This window comes from Rattus norvegicus, chromosome 5, assembly GCF_036323735.1.
Source record: "Rattus norvegicus strain BN/NHsdMcwi chromosome 5, GRCr8, whole genome shotgun sequence".
Taxonomy (NCBI): Eukaryota; Metazoa; Chordata; class Mammalia; order Rodentia; family Muridae; genus Rattus; species Rattus norvegicus.
Window position 1 is genome coordinate 132,035,516 of NC_086023.1, and position 24,176 is coordinate 132,059,691.

The following is a 24,176-nucleotide window of genomic DNA, read 5'->3' on the forward strand; positions in this document are numbered from 1 at the left end:
ATGTGGCTGTGGCTGTGGAGGCACCACTGGAAGGTGGGGAACCTTCCAGTGATCCTGTTGCAACAGAGAATGAATTACTGTCTCTCAGCAACTATCTCCTGTAAATAGTTCAGAGTGAACCCTGGACGCCAGTTACCACTATCTGTGCTGGGATTTTGACTGCTTGATCTTTTGAGGACTTGTACAGCTGCTGTGGGTTCACGACTGCATAATCCATACCATTTCCAAAATATATCCCTTTATAGCACTCCTCCCTATCTTCTGGCTAGCATAGTCTTTCTGTCCTCACTTCAGAAATGTTCCCAGAGACCTAATGCTGGTGAGACTAATATAGATGTAATATAGATGTCATATTTAGGGGCTGAGAATATTCTATTTCTTATTCTCAGTTAATTGTGACCATTGACTACTGCCCATTACACAAGAAGCTTCTCTGACTAAGGTTGAGAGGAGTCTATGATTATGGGTATAAACATAATTATTTAGAAGATAATTCAACACACACCAACTCAGAAAAATATCAACAGCAAGTTCAACACTAGTGTTTGTGAGTTTCTGTGCTTTTGAGTAGGATTCCAGTAACAGGCACGAAATTCCCTCCTGTGGAGCATGTCTCAAACAAAATCAGAATGCAGTTACTCTTTTATATTTGTGCCATTGCTCCAGTAGCACATTTTGCCACAAACATGAGTATTGAATTATTCAGAGTTCAGCATTAGGTAGGATCATTAATGCCTTTTCTCTCCCAGCCACCCACATAGAAACTTCCAATACTATACAAGCTAGCCACCACGAGGGAAGCTTGATGAATTCGTTGCCTTACAAACTACTCTTCATATATTCAGATTCTCTGAACAAAATTCTTGAAGTAATGCTTGACTTTTTTCTTTATGGGAAAGCAGTAGGTCTATCCAGTGTCTCATTGCTATTGTGATGTTAAAGCAGAAATTTGATTATAGGACTTGACATAAATTCAGTCCTATATTTGAAATGAAAAACAGATAAAGGACTTGATGGTCAATGAACTGAGTTTGATCACAGGGACTCACAAGTAAAAAGATAGAACCCCCTAGCATAAGTAGTTCTTTGATATTTAAATGTGCATGCATGAGCACATGTGCACACACATAGAAATGCACACACATTTATAAGCTTAATAAAATTCAGAAAATGATTTTGATGGTAATGCATGATAAGTAACTTTAATTTTTGTGTAGTCAAAGTGGGAAGACAAATTTGATGGATGTTCTACCAGCAGCATCAGGTGTTGTCATATCATATATAGGGATTGAAGAAATGAAAGGGTTGAGGAGTTTTAAGGAAGATACCATGGTAATGGAAGCAAGAAAACTGTTGCTTTTCTAAGGACTGGAGGAATCTACTGGTTATAGTCCTGGGGTACAAGGTGTTTGTCAAACCTTTGCTTCTCACATTTAAGATATATTTAGAGACAGAGCATCTCATAAAAGAACAGGGCAGAGAAAAATGCATTCAAGTTTACTGGATTCTTTATCATGTCTTTGACCATATTACCCTTACCATTCAATTTTAAGACACAGTCATCCATGTTCAGTTTTATCAATAGGAAGCTGGAAATTACTTATTGCCATTCTTGCCTATGACTAATTATAATTAACCAATAGGAGGGAAGACTTATTAAAATGTTTTTTTCCAGAACAGTGCCTCACAGTGTTCTGTGTTGTATGTGCCCCTTAATTTATCTGATCTCATCCACTAAGGGTCTTCATTGTCCACACAAATCTATTAACATGTGTTCTGCTGCTTCTCATCTGTGGAGACTGTGAGATCTTCACTCTGAATGCCTTTTACTATCAAAATGCTGCATATACTACTTATTTTCCTCTTTTCTTCCACAGTTCTTTGTTCAGTTGTCTACCATCTTATAAAAGACTACTTATACAAAACAACCTAAAAGCATGTCATCTGTCCCTTGCATACATCTGGCATGCTGTTATTTTTCAATTTCTTATTCTTTTAGTATTATTTCCTTTTAACACGTTGTATAACAATTCTATTTATGGTCCCTTATCTACCTATTTATTAAAAGTATAAAAGTCTAAACTTGTCACTTGTATATACTGATGTCTGCAAACTGTTTCAAATACTGCATATCATATTATCTAATTTATATTTATATAAGCCAATGTATATAACTGAAGTAAAATAAAATTTAAAGGGTACCTTTTAAAGTGCCAAACAATCATGCATGTGTCAGCATTTATATGTGCTCATGAGGACAATGGAATGCTGAGATGAAGGGAAATATGTTGAGAACTCAAGAGATATAGGAATAACTCACCTTCTGCCTTTGACAATTTAGTTTTTATAGTTAACTGCATTTTCTCATTCAATTACATCTTCAATGGAAAAGTAAATCTTTGTACAACAGTTGCATCAGAAATAGGAATGTATATAATTCCAAGGTAAGAACTAAATTTAAATATTTTATCCTCCTTTTAGAGTTCATAGCCTATATGTATATAATATATATGTACTTACACACACTTCCTCTCTTTCACACACAGTATGTTATATATATATATATGTCACATATATATGTATATATACATACATATATATATATATATATATATATATATATATGGAGAGAGGGGGGATGGAGAGAAACATTCACATAGACACATGTATAATGCACCTACAAACTTATGCATATATAAAAAATAACAAAAGGGAGATACTTCTTATTTATGTACAATTTAAGTAAATCACACAAAGTATATTGTATGAGTCAGTAGTTCCTTAGAGAAGATAAGCTGTTTTAAAACATGTTTGAGGTCTAGAGTTTTAATGCAGTTGGTAGAGTATTTGCCTAGAATGCACAAGTCATAAGTTCAATTCCTAGTACCATACACTTTGCACTTTCCTATGTGCTTTAGTAATCCCTGTATTGGAAAGGTAAAGGCTGGAGGATCAGAAATTCATTGTAATCCACATATGAATTCAGTACTGCACACAGGATGAGAGCTTAGACAAAGGGCTGGAAAATGGACTTAGGAATGACCTTACCATGGTTCCTGGAAACCTGTGATTTAGCCATAGACAGGGAAAAGGAACCCGCAGCTTTGCCTCTTCTCTTTTACCAAATAAGCTCCTGAGAGGAAGTGAGAAGGGATGCATAAGAAAAGTGCTCTCATTTAACTTTGCATCAGTCTTGAACTTATTCATGCCTGGCTTAGCTCTACTAGAGACAATGCTGTGCTTTTCATTGGTCCCATGATAACTCTCTCCAAAATGTACTACATCTAATCTGCCAGAGATATGAGATCTTGAAGAGGAACATGCCTTGTAAGTTCATCATTTGAAATGCATTGGTCTGAAGACATGTTAATTTCTATGTTATAAGATTTGTAACCCTTTATTACAGATGCATTTTTTTCATGGAATATAATTTGGAAAATGATTCTGGGTATAATATTATTTGTGATGGTGCTCTCCATCTTGGTTTCTAGTTTTCTCCTACATCCTGAACATAACAGTAAGTAATGCTGAAGGATGGGCAATGCAATGTGGGAGAAGGGAAGGAAGCTAATTTTGCCTGAGCCTTGATTTGCAGGGCTCCCTTTTAAGGTGCTCTATTTTTTTTGTGTGTGTGTTTTCAGTTAGCTGTCTACTCCTTGTTCCTAACATGTCCTCTCTTTCTGCTGGATCTCTTGACAATGCTGTTTGTCTTCTAGAACCTCAGTCTTGTTGGAATATTTTTGTCTGGTTATGTTGAAGACTCAAACCCACCTGACAAATGTTTTAACACTTAATGCTTTTATCACTTCACTTCTTCAAGGATCGAATGACCTTATCTGTAGTTAGAGCAATGTTTTTGACTGTACGTGACAAAATGACCATGGAGAGGTCACTCATCTCAGCAAAGGTAGAATAGAATACAGTGGGAGGGGTGCTAATTTTGATATCAGGTTATTAATTTACTATAGGAGACAAAGTTTGCATACATTCTCAACTATGCTGTGCTCAAGAGAAGAATTTCCCCTAAAAATACAATGCAAAATAAAAATAAAAATGAAAACAAAACAAGACAACAACAACAACAACAAGCAAACAAACAAAAACTGGGACTGGGAGGAGAAGAGGGAGGAAAAGTTGTGATATAAAGTGAAGAAATAAATTAATTAATAAAAAGCTGTCTCGGATTTGAGGATACTCTCCACTTAAAAGGCCTTCAATAGGGATTGCTTTTGGAAGAGCACAATAGGTATCCTAGATTTCCTTCCAAGTGTAGTTTAGCCATCAGCTAAGGAATTCAGACTTGTGATGTCACAATTAGTACACCTCCCTCTGTTGTCTCTTATCCCTTTGCTGTGATCAGTGATCTCTGTAAAGTCATTTTACAATGTATTCTTGAGAACATTGTTGTTATTCAAGGTAAGTTCATTAATTTCCTCTGAACATTGAAAATTTCTATTTTAGTCTGAGCTTCCCAGCCTTCTCAAGAAGCTCACATTTTTTTGCTACTGCATCTAAAGAATGTAGAAAGGAATGCCTGGAAGCATGTGGCCAATACTATTCACAATTTTACTATCCCTGGAAATGACCTTGAATTTCCTTTGTTTTCTTCAAACTCCTGAATACTAATATTATAGGTGTGTGCTGCAAGCATGGTTTTACACAATGTCGGGGATGGATCCCAGGGCTTTGTGCAGACTATAATACACTTTATTATCTGAGCTACATTTGCATACAGATATTGCATACTTTCACAATGTAGATTTAAGGAAATATTTACACTGTATTTAGAAATTAAGGAGGCTTAGTAAGTTGACACTTATAAATTCTCCTTTAACATACATAATTTTGCTAGCCCTGGATGTTTATCCAGGACTCCAGTACCAGGCATGATTCCTTCTTGTTGAGCAGGTTATGATGTTAGTTACCTCTGAGGGCATTCATGCTAATATTGCACCCTTGGGATTCTAATGCCATATGCATATGTTTCATATATTTAATGGTAAACTTACATTGTTTAAAATGTTAAAAAAATAGAAAACATTCTTTTAAATGTAGAACACATTTTCTGTGTATCCATTTATTCAGGTATTAAGGCTTAAATATGACTTTCCCAAAGCTCTTGAGAGATTTACAGTAGAACAAATAATTCTAAATAGAGTTTTACTCTAAAAATCTCCTCCCATTATTCAACTGTTTCTCATTGACACACTTTGAACACTTAGCATTTTACTAATTTTGTGTAGAAAGTGTTGAATGGATCATTTACAAGGGGGAAATATTAACTTTGTAATGAGAATTATTACATCCAAGACTGATGGACAAGAGGCAGCAAAGCAAAGAAGAGCTTCTTTCTGTGTGCTTGTCACTCTCAGAACATCCTATAAATTCATTCCATCCTAGAAACAGTTTGCCCCTCCATCATGTCACCAGCAGTTCTGTGAGCTTTAGTCTTAAGTCATGCTAGGTTCTAATGAACATAGAAATGTGACATCAGATTATAGCTCCTACTTTCTTGACATACTTTCCAAACCATAAGAATATTTACACCATAAATCGTGATTATAACTTTGTTTCTCCAGGGTGTAGGTGTACATGCGATGCTCCTTGGGTGACAGGCATATTAATAATGATATCTTCGGTGGTGATTGTCATATCAATCATGGGGTATTTACATTTGAAACAAAGAGGTAGGTGCTATCAAGTATGTGGACACTTCTAGCAAATATTTCTTTTCCCAAATGCCTTGTCACTGGTAAGGCACTTAGCTAAAGAAGAGTGATGGTGGCTTAGATTGCAAGATCCATTGACTCCTCACCTACCTATCTTATAATTTGATTTGCAGACTCTTTAATTTTATAGTTGTAACAGAAGCTATATAAAGAAGTGAAAGGAAATGAAGATGGGGCAATTCTTTATAGCAATTGAGTTATAGCTCAAAACCCAAAGCAGAATTCACAAACTCGAGCTGTATTTTTAGTAATTTTTTTAAGTTAATCCTCTCTTGTGAGATATTGGCACTGCCAAAAATCAAACTAGAATTAACAGACAAATTCATCAATATGCTTGTTATATGAGTAATTCTTCAAATATTGTAGACAGTGGAGAAATCCAGTTGTAAATGATAGGCAGAGAATCTCCTTTGTCAGAATGAAGTTCCCCTCCTTATCTCCTTTAATTGTCTATCTTGTAAGATATTGGGATATGTTAGCCTTCTTTCCCACATTCATAAATCCAGAAAACAGAGCAGTGCAACCTGAGACGTGAATCTGTCATAAGTCTGTATTCCAGCTGCACCATCTCTGCTGCCACCTTTCTAACTTTTGCAACTCTCTTCAGTTCCTGTTTCAGATGCACATTTTGAATTGGACATTTTGTGGGTGGAAGATTTAAGTGTAATCCTGTGTTCACTGATGGTTTCTGCTACCATGCTCATTTCCTATACATACTTCAAACTGAGAGGTAAATGGGATGAGAAGTGTGTTGACTTGACTCATAGAGTGTGTTTTGGTATGATGTAAAGATGTCTTAAAGTTGAAATTCCTACTCACTTTATCTTAACTCAAAAAAGTGGAAAGCATGTATGTGCTCCGCAATGACCTTCAAGATCTGGGAAATATAGTTACAGTCATCTTTGTGCCTCAGATGCTAGTGTCATACTCAGATCTGCACTTCTGACAAATGGGTCAGGAAAAAGTGGGAAGACTACTATGTTTCATCCATTTTCTGAAGTCTTGCAAGGTTTGTTCCCATCTCATCTCAAATATTAAGATGGAAATGTTGGTTCAGATTGACACTCATGACATGAGAAGCAGCCCACCCTGACATTGCCTTGCAGGCCAGGACCCAAAGGCAGAATAGCCCAGAGAAATAGTATAGAAACAACCATGACAGAAATAAAATGTCAATGAAATGATGCCTAGTAATATTTTGCTATACTCATAGATTGGTGCCACAAAATCATCCTCAGAGGGACTTCCTCAGCAACTGATGGAAACAGATGCAAAGAACCACATCTAAACATTAAGTAATTCTTCAAATATTGTAGGAAGTGGAGAAATCCAGTTGTAAATGATAGGTAGAGAATCTCCTTTGTCAGAATGAAGTTCCCCTCCTTATCTCCTTTCATTATCTATTTTTCAGAATTCTGGGGGAATCCTGCAAAGGAAGGGCAAGGAAAGTAGAAACCAAAGGGGTCAAGGACATCACAAGAAAACATACAGAATCAACTAACCTGGATTCATAGAGGCTCATAAAAACTGAGATGTCAACCAGGAAGCCTGAATAGGACTGACCTAGGCCTTCTTCAAATATGCTACAGTTGTGTAGCTTGATCTTCTGGTGAGACTTCTAACAGTGGGAGCAAGGGCAATCTCTGAATCTGTTGTCTCCTTTTAGTACTTTTTCCTCCTGCTGGGTCGCTACATCCAGCCTTAATAGCAGAGGAGGTGCCCTGTCTTACTGCTACTGAAAAGGCCACGACTAGCTGATATTCATGGAGGCCTGTCCTTTTCTCAAGAAGATTGGAGGAGGAATTGATTGTAGTAGGGGAGTGAGGTAGGGGGAGGGGTGGCTGGGATGAGAAGAGGTAGGGAAAATTGGTCTGGAAAAGTAAGCAAATAAACTAATTAAAATGATAATGCAATGCCATAATTTATTCAGTGAGAAATATGCATGTTTTTTTTACAAGGAATGGGGCCAGAAATTCCCAACCCTACATTCACACCTTGGAAACATTCCCTAGCTAATGTCTAAAGCTAAATGCCTCTCTTTTATTTTACAATGTATTGCCCTTATGGAAGCAGAAAGAGATATGAAAAAAGTAAGCCAGTAAAGAAATTTTCAACACCTATTTATTTGATCTACCAATAACCCACAATCTAAATTATTACACAGAATATGCATATAGTGTTAATAAATTATAATCTTATTTCCAGTGAGCTCTCCTCTAAATGAAACAAAAGTTGTAATAAGTTTTATGAATGATGCAGAGCAGTTATTAAGCAAAATAGACCCATGAATTAAATGCAAAAGAACAATATGCTATATTTACATTTTTGCTTGGTTTTCTATAAAATTTTTGTTGAAGTTGCTGGTGTATAGGTGGAGAAGCCAAAATAAGAATACTTTAAAAGCCTCAGTATTACTAAATCAAAACAGTTGGACTGTACAGAAGGCAATAGACATGTGTATACATGCTGTAATACAAATTAACATTCTGTATCAATCTTCTGCCAAGAAAGTAACTATGCAATTATCTTGCATTCACATCAGTTTGTCAAAGTTCTGGTTGGAATATTGGGCTACAGTCTGAGGTTTTGTGTGTAGGTGAAATCTCTATATCCTTTCCCTGAAGCAGTATGTTTCTCCTATGTTGAAGGGTTAATAATACAATTGTATACTTTTTACTTTGGAAGTTTCCAGTTAAGAGGGTATATGGGTATGAAGGGAGTTTCATAAAATCTTTAAAAACTACACACATCCTGGATAACATTTCATATCTTTCATAAAAGCACCAATTTTATTTTCAATAGCAAAACTGAATAAACCATAACCTGTGGCAGTTTGTTATTTACTTAGTCCCAAGAATTTAGAGAGAGACAGACACACAGACAGAAAGACAACAAATATCTCTGGTTCTTTTTTCTCAATACACTGTTTACTCTATTTTCCAAAGAAATAATCAAATCCAGTCAGGCTGTTTTCTAAGATGCTCATTTTACCCTCAGAATCCTCCTTAAGTGTATTTTCCTCTCATGGATTTAAACTAGGAAACTCTGTTGTTACTTTTGTTTTACTAAAATACTTCTGGTATCTCACAGGACCTCAGTATATAATCACATGTGTTCTCAAATATCCTTACTTTTAGTATATGACACGAGTTAACAGTATCTAGTCTAAACATTATTCCCCTGACTGATTGCTTACAAAAGTTAAGGGACTACAAATATATGTATTTTCTTACTTGTAACTGCATTTATAGAGACTAGAGTATTGAGATCTCCAAAGAAAATAAATATGATTCTATAATTTTAGACATGCCCAGATGATTATAGATGATAAGAAACCCTTGGCAGACAGTTTGCATTCCACTGTTAGGTTTTGAGTAAATTACTTTAATTTAAATAAAAAGTTGAAAATCTAGTTAGAATACTAAAATTGCAGTGATCCACATAGCAACAAACACAGTTGCTAATACAATTTACATACTTAACACAAACACCTAAAACAAATAGATGCATGAACACATGCATGTGCACGCGCGCCCATTGCTTGTACAACCAAGAGTTTCCCTTACCTACTTTTTCAGGAACAAAGCTAATTCCTTTACAGTATTATTGGGCTCTTTGTAAAATTTGTCTATAATGTCTTTCTTTGTCTTTTAAATATTTATTTATTTATATATTTTTATTGTTTATTTTATTTATTAACATTTCAAATGTTATCCCCTTTCCGGGTTTCCCCTCCGCAAGCCACCTATATCACTCCTTATCCTCCTGCTTCTATGAGGATGCTCCCCTACCCACTCTACCACTCCCATTTCACCACCCTGGAATTCCACTACATGGTGGCATCGAGCTTTCATAAGAACAAGGGCCTCTCCTCCCACTGATACAAGATAAGGCCATCCTCTGCTACATATGCAGCTGGAGTCATGGGTCCTTCCATGTATACTCTTTGGTTGGTGGTTTAGTCCCTGGGAGCTCTAGGAAGTTCTGGTTGGTTGGTATTGTTGTTCTTCCTATGGGGTTGCAAACCCCTTCAGCTCCTTTGGTTCTTGCCCTAACACCTCTTTCGGAATCCTTGTGCTCAGTCCAATGGTTGCATGTGTTCGTGTATTAGGTTTGTGAGTTGAAAATACAGTTTTAAGTCAGTAATAAAATAGAGATTTATGTCTAAGGAAACGTGGTAAAGAAGCAGTTTTGTTCAAATAAGGCCATTTCCAAGCAATAAAAAGAAAGATAAATTCAGACAGGTAAGAACCTCAAGAAGAGCAGAACACATTAATTAGAACATGTAAGACATTTTCCTTTTTGGATCTTTGTATGATTTAGGTGTAGGCATAATTATGGCTTCAAATCTGGTAGTGTTTCTTCTGTTTCTATTTTGTGGAATAGTTTGAAGAGTACTTGTATTAGGTCTTCTTTTAAGGTATGATATAATTCTGTACTAAAACCGTCTGGTCCTGGCCTTCTTTTGATTGGGAAACTTAATGACTGCTTCTATTTCTTTAGGGGTTATGAGACTGTTTAGAAGGTTGATCTGATCCTGATTTAACTTTGGTAATGATATCTGTAGAAAATTGTCCATTTCATCCAGATTCTCCAGTTTTGTTGAGCATAGGCTTTTGTAGTAGGATCTGATAATTTTTGAACTTCCTATTTCTGTTATGTCTCCCTTTTTATTTCTGATTTTGTTAATTTGGATACTGTCTCTGTACCCTCTGGTTAGTCTGCCTAAGGGTTTGTCTATCTTGTTGATTTTTCTCAAAGAACCAGCTCCTGGATTGTTGATTCTTTGTATAGTTCTTTTTGAGTATATTTGGTTGAGTTAAGCCCTGAGTTGACCAGTTTCCCTTAAAATATAGATGATGCAAAACTACTGAATAAAATTCTCACAAACCAAATCCATGAACACATGCACCACTGGACTGAGCACAAGGACCCCAAAAGAGAAGTTAGGGCAAGGACTAAAGGAGTTGAAGGGGTTTGCAACCCCATGGGAAGAACAGCAATTCCAACCAATCAGACCCCACCAGAGCTCCCAGGGACTAAACCACCAACCAAAGAGTACACATGGAAGGACCCATGGCTCCAGCTGCATATGTAGCAGAGGATGGCCTTATCTTGCATCAGTGGGAGGAGAGGCCCTTGTTCTTGTGAAGGCTCAATGTCCCAGTGTAGAGGAATTCCAGGGTGGTGAAGTGGGAATGGGTGGGTGGGTAGGGGAGCACCCTCATAGAAGCAGGAGGATAAGGAGTGATATAGGTGGTTTGTGGAGGGAAAACCAGCAAAGAGGATAACATTTGAAATGTTAATAAATAAAATAAACAATAAAAAGATATAAATAAATAAATATTTAAAAGACAAAGAAAAACATTAAAGACAAATTTTGCAAAGAGCACAATGATATTGTATAGGAATTAGCTTTGTTCCTGAAAAAGTAGGTGAGGGAAACTCTTGGTTGTACAAGCTGTGATGTGTTTGTGTATGCGTGTGATATGTGTGCCTGCATTTGTTTGTTTTAGGTGTTTGTTTTAAGTATGTATGTGCTATGTGTATGAATGTGATAGGTATATGTACATATGTGTGTTGTGTATGTTTTTATGATGTATTTGTTATGTCTGTTATGCATATACATGCACGTGTTATACATGCACATATGTTCATGTTTATAGATATAAAATGTCAATATCAAGAATCTTCTTCAATCCTTTTCTACCTTATATGTTCAAATAGGGTCTTTTGATGATTCTGGTAGAACAAGGTTGCTTCCCAGAAACCATAGGGTTCTTCCTATATCCACCTCTCTCCAATAGTAGGATTACAGACTTTGGGTAATTTCTCTCTTTCTCTTTCTTTCTTTCTTTCTTTCTTTCTTTCTTTCTTTCTTTCTTTCTTTCTTTCTTCTTTCCTTCCTTCCTTTCCCCTTTTCTTTCTTTTTTATATTGATAGTATTCAATTCAGGTAATCTGCCTAGTAAGCCCTATATGTGCTGAGATAGTGTAGATTTATCTGTTACATTTAAACATGACTAGAGAAGATTCCAAACCTCTCATCACACAAGATTATTACTGGCTGAAATGGTGTAAATGCTTATTGCCCTGGTTTCATCATTATATGTGGCATACAGACACTGACTTATTGACTTATTACAATATAACTAGTGAACATATACAGCTATGATTTTGATAAAAATGAGAAAATTATTCTCAAATATATAATGCTTAATTAGAAGAGACTTAAAGCACAAGAGTAAAATAATTTCGATCCAGACTTTCAAAAATAAGAAGCAAGTGGTGGTTTTCTGAGAATGTCCATACTGAAAACATAAGTACCACATGCCCCAGCTATAGCACTACAGAGCATATGCACAAAGTATAATACATTCTGCTACAGAGATACCTGCACATTTATGTTTATCATTCTTTTTTTGCACAACAGCAAGGGGATGGAGTCAGCTTAGACATTCACCCAAACAGCAATGGATAATGAAAATATGATCCATTTACTTCACAACTTCTGTTAGTTTCACTATGTTTCTGTTTATTTTCTGTTTCCATCATTTGTCCATTCATCAGAGTGGGGTGTTGAAGTTGCTCACTATTATTGAGTGAAGTACAGTGTACACTTGGAGCTTTAGCAAAGTTTTTTTTTTCTGTGAATGTGGGTGCCCTTGAATTTGTAGCATAGGTGTTCAGAATTATGAGTTCTTCTTGGTAGATTTTTTCTTTGATGAGTATGAAGTGTCTTTCCTTATCTTTTTTTGATAACTTTTGGTTGAAAGTTGTTTTTATCCCATATTAGAATGGCTGCTCCAGCTTATTTCTTGGAATCATTTGCTTGGAAAATATTTTTTGACCCTTTTACTCTGAGATAGTGTCTGTCTATGTTTCCTGTATGTAGCAAAATTCTGAATCTTGTTTATGTATCCAGTATGTTAGTCTGTCTTTTTATTGGGGGAATTGAGTCCATTGGTGTTAAGAGATATTGAGGACCAGTGATTTTTGCTTCCATATGAAGCTTAAGAAGAAGGAACACCAAAGTGTAGATCCTTCAGTCCTTCTTAGAAGGGGAAAGAAAATACTCACAAGTGATGGTGTATGGGAGTGACTTAGGAGGAAAAAAGGATGGGGAGAGGAAAAGGGGTGCAGTATCAGGTATGGGAGGAGAAAAGGGTGATATACAGAGGGTTAAGAAACTGATAGAATTACCTTAAATGTATAGAACACATGAAACTCAGGAAGGATGACCAAAATGCGGATGCTTCACTCCTTCTTTAAAAGAGGAACAAGAATACCCTTGGGAGGGGATAGGGAGTCAAAGTTTAGAACAGAGACTGAAGGAACGCCAATTCAGAGCCTGCCCCACATGTGGCCCATACATATACAGCCACCAAACTAGATAAAGCAGATGAAGCGAAGAAGTACAGGCTGGCAGGAACTGGATGTAGATCTCTCCTGAGAGACACAGCCAGAATACGGCAAGTATATAGGCGAATGCCAGCAGCAAACCACTGAACTGAGAACGGGACCCCCATTGAAGGAATCAGAGAAAGGGCTGAAAGAGCTGAAGGGACTTGAGATCCCATATGAACAACAATACCAACCAATCAGAGCTTCCAGGGACTAAGCCACTACCCAAAGACTATACATGGACTGACCCTGGGCTCCAACTACATAGGTATCCATGGATAACCTAGTAAGGGCACCAGTGGAAGGGGAAGCCCTTGGTCCTGCCAAGACTAAACCCCCAGTGAGGGTGATCTTTTTGGGGAGAGCGGTAATGGGGGGAGGATGGGGAGAGAAACAACCATATAGAAGGGGAGGGGGAGGGCTTAGGGGGATGTTGACCTGGAAACCGGGAAAGGGAATAACAATTGTAATGTAAATAAGAAATACCCAATTTAATAAAGATGGAGAAAAAAAAGAAACTGAACAGATGTGTATAGCAACGGGTTACGGTGACCTGGGGGTAACAACCAGAAAGTCCCAGATGCCAGGAAAGCAAGAGGCTCCCAGAGCACAAAGGGAATGAGATTAGATGAAATGCACATCGAAGGGGAGGGAAATCTTCACAGACCATATCCAGAGGTTAGGCAAGGCCCCCAGTTGGGGTATGGGACTACCCACTTATCTTCAAAATTTTAACCCAGAATAACTCCTGCCTAATGGAAATGTGGGGACAAAGTGTGGAGCAGAGACTGAAGGAAAGGTCATCTAGAGGCTGCCCCACCTGGGGATCCATCAAATCCAGACACTATTGTGAATGCCACAAAGTGCTTGCTGACACTAAGATGCTCTGCCAGAGCCTGACAAATACAGATCAGGATGCTTATATCCACTGAACTGAGCATGGGGACCCCAATGGAGACTTAAGGGCAAGGACTGAAGGAGTTGAAGGAGTTTGCAACCTCATAGGAAGAACAACAATATCAACCACCCAGACCTGCCAATGCTCCCAGGGACTAAACCACCAACCAAAGAGTACACGTGGAGGAACCCATGGCTCCAGCCTCCTATGTAGCAGAGGATGGCATTGTCTGGCATCAGTGGGAGGAAAGGCCATGTTCCTATGAAAGCTTGATACCCAGGGTAGGTGAATGCTTGGGCAGGGAAATCAGGAGTGGGGATAACATTTGAAATGTAAATAAATAAAACATCCAATCAAAAAATGTGATCCATATATGAACATGGATTTTACCCAGCCATAAAATAAAATCTGAAACTGAAATTTGTAGAGAAATGATGGATCTATAAACTAATGTGTTAAGTGAAATATCACTAGCTCTGAAAGGCAAATACCATGTGTTTTCTCTTATGCAGCTCCTAGCTTCTGTTATTTTGAGCATTTAGGACAAGGCATGTGTGGATAATAGCCAGCAAATTGAAAAAAAATGCTTTAAGTGAGAGACAGCACAATAGAGTATATTTTAATATCAAAATGGAATGGGAAATAGAAATATTGATAAGCGTACAGTGTAGATGATATGCTGTGCAGAAGTAGGGATGAACACTTGGGATGGAAGAATTAATCAGAACTAAACATGAATGAAATTGTGACAATAAATGTGTTACTTTGTAGGCTAATTAAAATATAAAAAATTAAAACTATTCATGCTTCCCAAAGATATATGTAACATAGAACAATGTTAGCAAAACAAGATAATAAAGAAGAAATTATATTGATAAACAATAGATAAATACTTATTATTATTTACAATTCAATATTTTTATTGGATATTTTTATTTACATTTCAAATGTTATCCCCTTTCCCTGTTTCCCCTCCATAAACCTCCATCTTCTCCTCTTTTCCCCTTCTTCTATGGGGAAACATCCACCTCTTCCTGCCTCCTGGCCCTGACATTCCCCTACATTGGGGAATAAACTTTGAATTAAAAGTTTTGTGGTGGGGTTGGTGTCCTAATCCCTCCTCTGGGGAGTACTGCCTGGCTACAGGAGAGGCCTCTTCGGATTTCATGTCCCCACTGTTAGTTTTCATGGCTATGATCACCCATTTTGAATTCTGGGAGTCTACCCTATTAAAGGTCTTTGGGACTTCTTAGAGATCCCTCATCCCTCCTCCTCCTGTTTATATTTTAGCTTTGATTACCTGTCCATTGGTGAGAATAGGGTGTTGAAGTCCTGCACTATTGATGTTTGAAATTCAATGTGTAGTTTGAGTTTTTAAAGTTTCTTCGATATATATATGGGTGCCCTTGCATTTGTGGTATAGATTTTCAGAATTGAGATGTCATCTTGGTGGATTTTTCCTTTGTTGAATATGAAGTGTCATTCTTCATTTCTTTTAAGAACTTTTGGCTTTGAAATTCTATTTTTAAAAGATATTAGAATGGTTACACTAGCTTGTTTCCTTGATCTGTTTTCTTAGAAATCTTTATTCCAGCTCCTTACTCTGAGGTAGTTCTATCTTTGTTGATGAGCTTTGTTTCTTGTATGCTGCAGAATCATGGATCCTATTTATGTGTTTAATCTGTTAGCCCATGTCTTTTTATTGGGGAACTGAGCCCATTGATGTTGAGATATATTAATGATCAATGATTATTAGTTCCCATTATTTTGATGTTGGAAGTGTTGTTGTTGTTGTTATTGTTGTTATTGTGTGTGTGTGTGTGTGTGTGTGTGTGTGTGTGTGTGTGTGTGTGTGATTCTTTTCTTTTGGTTTTATTGTAAGGTGATTATTTTCTTGTGTTTTCTTGGTTGTAGTTATCCTTCTTGTGTTGGAGTTTTCCTTCTAGTGTCTTCTTTAGGCATGAATTAGTAGAAAGATACTCTTTTTTTTTTTTTAATTTTTTATTAACTTGAGTATTTCTTATATACATTTCGAGTGTTATTCCCTTTCCCGGTTTCCGGGCAAACATCCCCCTCCCCCCTCCCCTTCCTTATGGGTGTTCCCCTCCCAACCCTCGCACCATTGCCGCCCTCCCCCCATAGACTAGTTCACTGGGGGTTCAGTCTTAGCAGGACCCAGGGCTTCCCCTTCCACTGGTGCTCTTACTAGGATATTCATTGCTACCTATGGGGTCAGAGTCCAGGGTCAGTCCATGTATAGTCTTTAGGTAGTGGTTTATTCCCTGGAAGCTCTGGTTGCTTGGCATTGTTGTACTTTTGGGGTCTCGAGCCCCTTCAAGCTCTTCCAGTTCTTTCTCTGATTCCTTCAATAGGGGACCTATTCTCAGTTCAGTGGTTTGCTGCTGGCATTCGCCTCTGTATTTGCTGTATTCTGGCTGTGTCTCTCAGGAGCGATCTACATCCGGCTCCTGTCGGTCTGCACTTCTTTGCTTCATCCATCTAGTCCAATTGGGTGGCTGTATATGTATGGGCCAAATGTGGGGCAGGCTCTGAATGGGTGTTCCTTCAGTCTCTGTTTTAATCTTTGCCTCTCCCTTCCCTGCCAAGGGTATTCTTTTTCCTCATTTAAAGAAGGAGTGAAGCATTCACATTTTGATCATCCGTCTTGAGTTTCGTTTGTTCTAGGGATCTAGGGTAATTCAAGCATTTGGGCTAATAGCCACTTATCAATGAGTGCATACCATGTATGTCTTTCTGTGATTGGGTTAGTTCACTCAGGATGATATTTTCCAGTTCCAACCATTTGCCTACGAATTTCATAAACTCGTTGTTTTTGATAGCTGAGTAGTATTCCATTGTGTAGATGTACCACATTTTCTGTATCCATTCCTCTGTTGAAGGGCATCTGGGTTCTTTCCATTTTCTGGCTATTATAAATAAGGCTGCGATGAACATAGTGGAGCACGTGTCTCTTTTATATGTTGAGGCATCTTTTGGGTATATGCCCAAGAGAGGTATAGCTGGATCCTCAGGCAGTTCAATGTCCAATTTTCTGAGGAACCTCCAGACTGATTTCCAGAATGGTTTTACCAGTCTGCAATCCCACCAACAATGGAGGAGTGTTCCTCTTTCTCCACAACCTCGCCAGCATCTGCTGTCACCTGAGTTTTTGATCTTAGCCAATCGCACTGGTGTGAGGTGAAATCTCAGGGTTGTTTTGATTTGCATTTCCCTTATGACTAAAGATGTTGAACATTTCTTTAGGTGTTTCTCAGCCATTCAGTATTCCTCAGCTGTGAATTCTTTGTTTAGCTCTGAACCCCATTTTTTAATAGGGTTATTTGTTTCCCTGCGGTCTAACTTCTTGAGTTCTTTGTATATTTTGGATATAAGGCCTCTATCTGTTGTAGGGTTGGTAAAGATCTTTTCCCAATCTGTTGGTTGCCGTTTTGTCCTAACCACAGTGTCCTTTGCCTTACAGAAGCTTTGCAGTTTTATGAGATCCCATTTGTCAATTCTTGATCTTAGAGCATAAGCCATTGGTGTTTTGTTCAGGAAATTTTTTCCAGTGCCCATGTGTTCCAGATGCTTCCCTAGTTTTTCTTCTATTAGTTTGAGTGTGTCTGGTTTGATGTGGAGGTCCTTGATCCACTTCGACTTAAGCTTTGTACAGGGTGATAAGCATGGATCGATCTGCATTCTTCTACATGTTGCCCTCCAGTTGAACCAGCACCATTTGCTGAAAATGCTATCTTTTTTCCATTGGATGGTTTTGGCTCCTTTGTCAAAAATCAAGTGACCATAGGTGTGTGGGTTCATTTCTGGGTCTTCAATTCTATTCCATTGGTCTATCTGTCTGTCTCTGTACCAATACCATGCAGTTTTTATCACTATTGCTCTGTAATACTGCTTGAGTTCAGGGATAGTGATTCCCCCTGAAGTCCTTTTATTGTTGAGGATAGCTTTAGCTATCCTGGGTTTTTTGTTATTCCAGATGAATTTGCAAATTGTTCTGTCTAACTCTTTGAAGAATTGGATTGGTATTTTGATGGGGATTGCATTGAATCTGTAGATTGCTTTTGGTAAAATGGCCATTTTTACTATATTAATCCTGCCAATCCATGAGCATGGGAGATCTTTCCATCTTCTGAGGTCTTCTTCAATTTCTTTCTTCAGTGTCTTGAAGTTCTTATTGTACAGATCTTTTACTTGCTTGGTTAAAGTCACACCGAGGTACTTTATATTATTTGGGTCTATTATGAAGGGTGTCGTTTCCCTAATTTCTTTCTCGGCTTGTTTCTCTTTTGTATAGAGGAAGGCAACTGATTTATTTGAGTTAATTTTATACCCAGCCACTTTGCTGAAGTTGTTTATCAGCTTTAGTAGTTCTCTGGTGGAACTTTTGGGATCACTTAAATATACTATCATATCATCTGCAAATAGTGATATTTTGACCTCTTCTTTTCCGATCTGTATCCCTTTGATCTCCTTTTGTTGTCTGATTGCTCTGGCTAGAACTTCAAGAACTATATTGAATAAGTAGGGAGAGAGTGGGCAGCCTTGTCTAGTCCCTGATTTTAGTGGGATTGCTTCAAGTTTCTCTCCATTTAGTTTAATGTTAGCAACTGGTTTGCTGTATATGGCTTTTACTATGTTTAGGTATGGGCCTTGAATTCCTATTCTTTCCAGGACTTTTATCATGAAGGGGTGTTGAATTTTGTCAAATGCTTTCTCAGCATCTAATGAAATGATCATGTGGTTCTGTTCTTTCAGTTTGTTTATATAATGGATCACGTTGATGGTTTTCCGTATATTAAACCATCCCTGCATGCCTGGGATGAAGCCTACTTGATCATGGTGGATGATTGTTTTGATGTGCTCTTGAATTCGGTTTGCCAGAATTTTATTGAGTATTTTTGCGTCGATATTCATAAGGGAAATTGGTCTGAAGTTCTCTTTCTTTGTTGTGTCTTTGTGTGGTTTAGGTATAAGAGTAATTGTAGATTCGTAGAAGGAATTCGGTAGGGCTCCATCTGTTTCAATTTTGTGGAATAGTTTGGATAATATTGGTATGAGGTCTTCTATGAAGGTTTGATAGAATTCTGCACTAAACCCATCTGGACCTGGGCTCTTTTTGGTTGGGAGACCTTTAATGACTGCTTCTATTTCCTTAGGAGTTATGGGGTTGTTTAACTGGTTTATCTGTTCCTGATTTAACTTTGATACCTGGTATCTGTCTAGGAAATTGTCCATTTCCTGGAGATTTTCAAATTTTGTTGAATATAGGTTTTTATAGTAAGATCTGATGATTTTTTGAATTTCCTCTGAATCTGTAGTTATGTCTCCCTTTTCATTTCTGATTTTGTTAATTTGGACGCACTCTCTGTGTCCTCTCGTTAGTCTGGCTAAGGGTTTATCTATCTTGTTGATTTTCTCAAAGAACCAACTTTTGGTCCTGTTGATTCTTTCTATGGTCCTTTTTGTTTCTACTTGGTTGATTTCAGCTCTGAGTTTGATTATTTCCTGCCTTCTACTCCTCCTGGGTGTATTTGCTTCTTTTTGTTCTAGAGCTTTTAGGTGTGCTGTCAAGCTGCTGACATATGCTCTTTCCTGTTTCTTTCTGCAGGCACTCAGCGCTATGAGTTTTCCTCTTAGCACAGCTTTCATTGTGTCCCATAAGTTTGAGTATGTTGTATCTTCATTTTCATTAAATTCTAAAAAGTTTTTAATTTCTTTCTTTATTTCTTCCTTGACCAGGTTATCATTGAGTAGAGCATTGTTCAATTTCCACGTATATGTGGGCATTCTTCCCTTATTGTTATTGAAGACCAGTTTTAGGCCGTGGTGGTCCGATAGCACGCATGGGATTATTTCTATCTTTCTGTACCTGTTGAGGCCCGTTTTTTGACCGATTATATGGTCAATTTTGGAGAAAGTACCATGAGGAGCTGAGAAGAAGTTATATCCTTTTGCTTTAGGATAGAATGTTCTATAAATATCCGTTAAGTCCATTTGGCTCATGACTTCTCTTAGTCTGTCGACATCACTGTTTAATTTCTGATTCCATGATCTGTCCATTGATGAGAGTGGGGTGTTGAAATCTCCCACTATTATTGTGTGAGGTGCAATGTGTGTTTTGAGCTTTAGTAAGGTTTCTTTTACGTATGTAGGTGCCCTTGTATTTGGGGCATAGATATTTAGGATTGAGAGTTCATCTTGGTGGATTTTTCCTTTGATGAATATGAAGTGTCCTTCCTTATCTTTTTTGATGACTTTTAGTTGGAAATTGATTTTATTTGATATTAGAATGGCTACTCCAGCTTGCTTCTTCTGACCATTTGCTTGGAAAGTTGTTTTCCAGCCTTTCACTCTGAGGTAGTGTCTGTCTTTGTCTCTGAGGTGTGTTTCCTGTAGGCAGCAGAATGCAGGGTCCTCGTTGCGTATCCAGTTTGTTAATCTATGTCTTTTTATTGGGGAGTTGAGGCCATTGATATTGAGAGATATTAAGGAATAGTGATTATTGTTTCCCTTTATATTCATATTTGGATGTGAGGTTATGTTTGTGTGCTTTCATTCTCTTTGTTTTGTTGCCAAGACGATTAGTTTCTTGCTTCTTCTAGGGTATAGCTTGCCTCCTTATGTTGGGCTTTACCATTTATTATCCTTTGTAGTGCTGGATTTGTAGAAAGATATTGTGTAAATTTGGTTTTGTCATGGAATATCTTGGTTTCTCCATCAATGTTAATTGAGAGTTTTGCTGGATACAGTAACCTGGGCTGGCATTTGTGTTCTCTTAGGGTCTGTATGACATCAGTCCAGGATCTTCTGGCCTTCATAGTTTCTGGCGAGAAGTCTGGTGTGATTCTGATAGGTCTCCCTTTATATGTTACTTGACCTTTTTCCCTTACTGCTTTTAATATTCTTTCTTTATTTTGTGCGTTTGGTGTTTTGACAATTATGTGACGGGAGGTGTTTCTTTTCTGGTCCAATCTATTTGGAGTTCTGTAGGCTTCTTGTATGCCTATGGGTATCTCTTTTTTTAGGTTAGGGAAGTTTTCTTCTATGATTTTGTTGAAGATATTTACTGGTCCTTTGAGCTGGGAGTCTTCACTCTCTTCTATACCTATTATCCTTAGGTTTGATCTTCTCATTGAGTCCTGGATTTCCTGTATGTTTTGGACCAGTAGCTTTTTCCGCTTTACATTATCTTTGACAGTTGAGTCAATGATTTCTATGGAATCTTCTGCTCCTGAGATTCTCTCTTCCATCTCTTGTATTCTGTTGGTGAAGCTTGTATCTACAGCTCCTTGTCTCTTCTTTTGGTTTTCTATATCCAGGGTTGTTTCCATGTGTTCTTTCTTGATTGCTTCTATTTCCATTTTTAATTCCTTCATCTGTTTGATTGTGTTTTCCTGGAATTCTTTCAGGGATTTTTGCCATTCCTCTCTGTAGGCTTCTATTTGTTTATTAATGATTTCCTGTGTTTCCCTAAGTGTGTTCATGTCTTTCTTGAAGTCCTCCAGCATCATGATCAAATATGATTTTGAAACTAGATCTTGCTTTTCTGGTGTGTTTGGATATTCCATGTTTGTTTTGGTGGGAGAATTGGGCTCCGAGGATGGCATGCAGTCTTGGTTTCTGTTGCTTGGGTTCCTGCGCTTGCCTCTCGCCATCAGATTATCTCTAGTGTTACTTTGTTCTGCTATTTCTGACAGTGGCTAGACTGACCTATAAGCCTGTGTGTCAGGAGTGCTTTAGACCTGTTTTCCTCTCTTTCAGTCAGTTATGGGGACAGTGTGTTCTGCTTTCGGGCGTGTAGTTTTTCCTCTCTATAGGTCTTCAGCTGTTCCTGTGGGCCTGTGTCTTGAGTTCACCAGGCAGCTTTCTTGCAGCAGAGAATTTGGTCTTACCTGTGGTCCCGAGGCTCAGGTTCGCTCGTGGGGTGCTGTCCAGGGGCTCTCTGCAGCGGCAGCAACCAGGAAGACCTGTGCCGCCCCTTCCGGGAGCTTCAGTGCACCAGGGTTCCAGATGGTCTTTGGCTTTTTCCTCTGGCGTCCGAGATGTGTGTGCAGGGAGCAGTCTCTTCTGGTTTCCCAGGCTTGTCTGCCTCTCTGAAGGTTTAGCTCTCCCTCCCACGGGATTTGGGTGCAGAGAACTGTTTATCCGGTCTGTTTCTTTCAGGTTCCGGCGGTGTCTCAGGCTGGTGTCCTGCCGCTCCTGGGCCCTCCCCCACGGCAGCCCAGAGGCCTTATACAGTTTCCTCTTGGGCCAGGGATGTGGGCAGGGGTGAGCAGTGTTGGTGGTCTCTTCCGCTCTGCAGCCTCAGGAGTGCCCACCTGACCAGGCGGTTGGGTCCGAAAGATACTCTTTAAATTTGGTTTTATAATAAAATTTCTTGTTTTTTCTATCTATGTCGATTGAGAGTTTTGCTGGGCTTAGTAGTCTGGTCTGACAACTGTGGTCTTTTAGGATCTGAAAGACATCTGTCCAGGATCTTCTGGCTCTTATGGTCAGCTTGCACTTCTTAGCTTCATCCATCTTATCTAGTTTTGGTGGCTGTATATATATATGGACCAAATGTGGGGCAGGCTCCTACAGTCTCTGCTCCAAACTTTGCCTCCCTAACCCCTCCTCTGGATATTTTTGTTCCCCTCTTAAAGAAGGAGTGAAGCATCTGCATTTTGGTCATCCTTCTTGAGTTTCATGTGGTCTGTGCATCTTGGCTAATTTGAGCATTTGGACTAATATCAACGTATCAATGAATGCATACCATATGTGTTTTTCTATGATTGGGTTACCTCACTCAGGATGATATTTTCTAGGTCCATCCACTTGCCTATGAATTTCACGAAGTCCTTAGTCATCAGGGAAATGCAAATCAAAGCAACCCTCACACCTATTTCTATTATTCTTAAGTTTAGTCTTTTTGTAATATTCGAAATTTTCTGCAAAATTCCAAAATTATTCCTAATTTTGAGTTAGGAAATTTTTATGTTTGGCATTTTCTTTGATCGATGTGTCCATTTATTCTATGGTATCATCTACATCTGAGATTCTTCCATCTCTTGTATATTATTAGTGATGTTTGTGTTTGTAGCATCTGTTCTCTGTCCTAGGTTTTCTATCTCGAGAGTTGCCTCCAATTGTAGGGTTTTTTGTTAATTGCTTCTCTTTCCAGTTTTAGGTCTTCAGACCATTTTATTCATTTCCTTTGTCTGTATTTGATTGCATTCTTTGTATTTCTTAAGGAACGTATTGGTTTGCTCTTCAAGGACTTCTACATGTTTGATTTTTTTTCCTGGATTTCATTAAAGGAATTATGGAATTTAAGATTGCATTCTTTGTCTTCAGGTGTGTAAGGAAATCCAGGGCTTGCTGTATTAGAGAGTTGTCTTCTGGTGGTGCCATATTGTACTGTTTTCTGTTGCTTATATTCTTGTGTTTGTCCTTTGTTATTTAGTTGTCTCTGGTGATAGTTGGCCTGAGCATTGAAGCATGCCTCCTAGAAGGCAGGAGGAGTCATTTGTCTTGGGTTTGAGTAGGCCTCTTGTGTGTGTCTGGTTAGAGATGGCCTCAAAGCAGAGCTTTGAAGTGGGGCACCATCCACTACTCTGGGACTGCTGCTAGTACAAGCATGTACCTGAAGCATGACCAGCCTTTCTACCTATTTTTAATCAAATATTCTTATAAAAGCACTAAATGAGTGTTAATATGGATAAAATACATTATAAATATAAAAATAATATAACTAACCCCATTAATTTACACACTTAATGCATACAGCTAAGATTTAAATTCTGATAGAACTTTTTTTAAGTGCACTCCAAGAATGAAGAAAGTTCATGGGTCATTAAAATTAATTTGCTCTCTTTTATTACCTATTTTGTATCGATTGAAAATTTCTAAGTATACTTTTCTTTAATTTGATCAAAAATTTCAGTCATGTATTCTGTTAAGTACCTACTAAGATGTTTGAGAACTTAAAACTTGTGGAGCAAGTGGAGTGTGCTGCAAGACAGAAGAACTGGTAAAGTTGAGTGAACCCCAACCCTTTGAAACTCAGAATTGAATACAGTAGGCTGAGGGCCAGCTCCCTGCCAAACTCTGCCTGCTTTGGAACATGTCACTACAACATCTCACTAAGAG

The 24,176-nt window shown here is 38.1% G+C and overlaps 1 protein-coding gene across 2 annotated transcripts in view; it reads left to right on the plus strand.

The window, feature by feature from the left end:
- The window catches only part of Skint1 (selection and upkeep of intraepithelial T cells 1), a 28,269-nt gene extending 20,635 nt beyond the window's left edge, over nt 1-7,634 (plus strand). The window contains exons 5-8 of one of the 2 annotated variants that reach the window (XM_017593636.3): nt 3,407-3,517; nt 5,580-5,687; nt 6,337-6,459; nt 7,141-7,634. In XM_017593636.3, the coding sequence (XP_017449125.1) occupies nt 3,407-3,517; nt 5,580-5,687; nt 6,337-6,459; nt 7,141-7,181 (383 nt within the window). In that variant the 3' untranslated portion in view covers nt 7,182-7,634. Of the gene's footprint in view, nt 1-3,406; nt 3,518-5,579; nt 5,688-6,336; nt 6,460-6,942; nt 7,030-7,140 lie in introns of those variants that run through there. The other variant, NM_001135916.1, reaches the window with a different exon arrangement.
- The last annotated feature ends 16,542 nt before the right edge of the window (nt 7,635-24,176 follow it).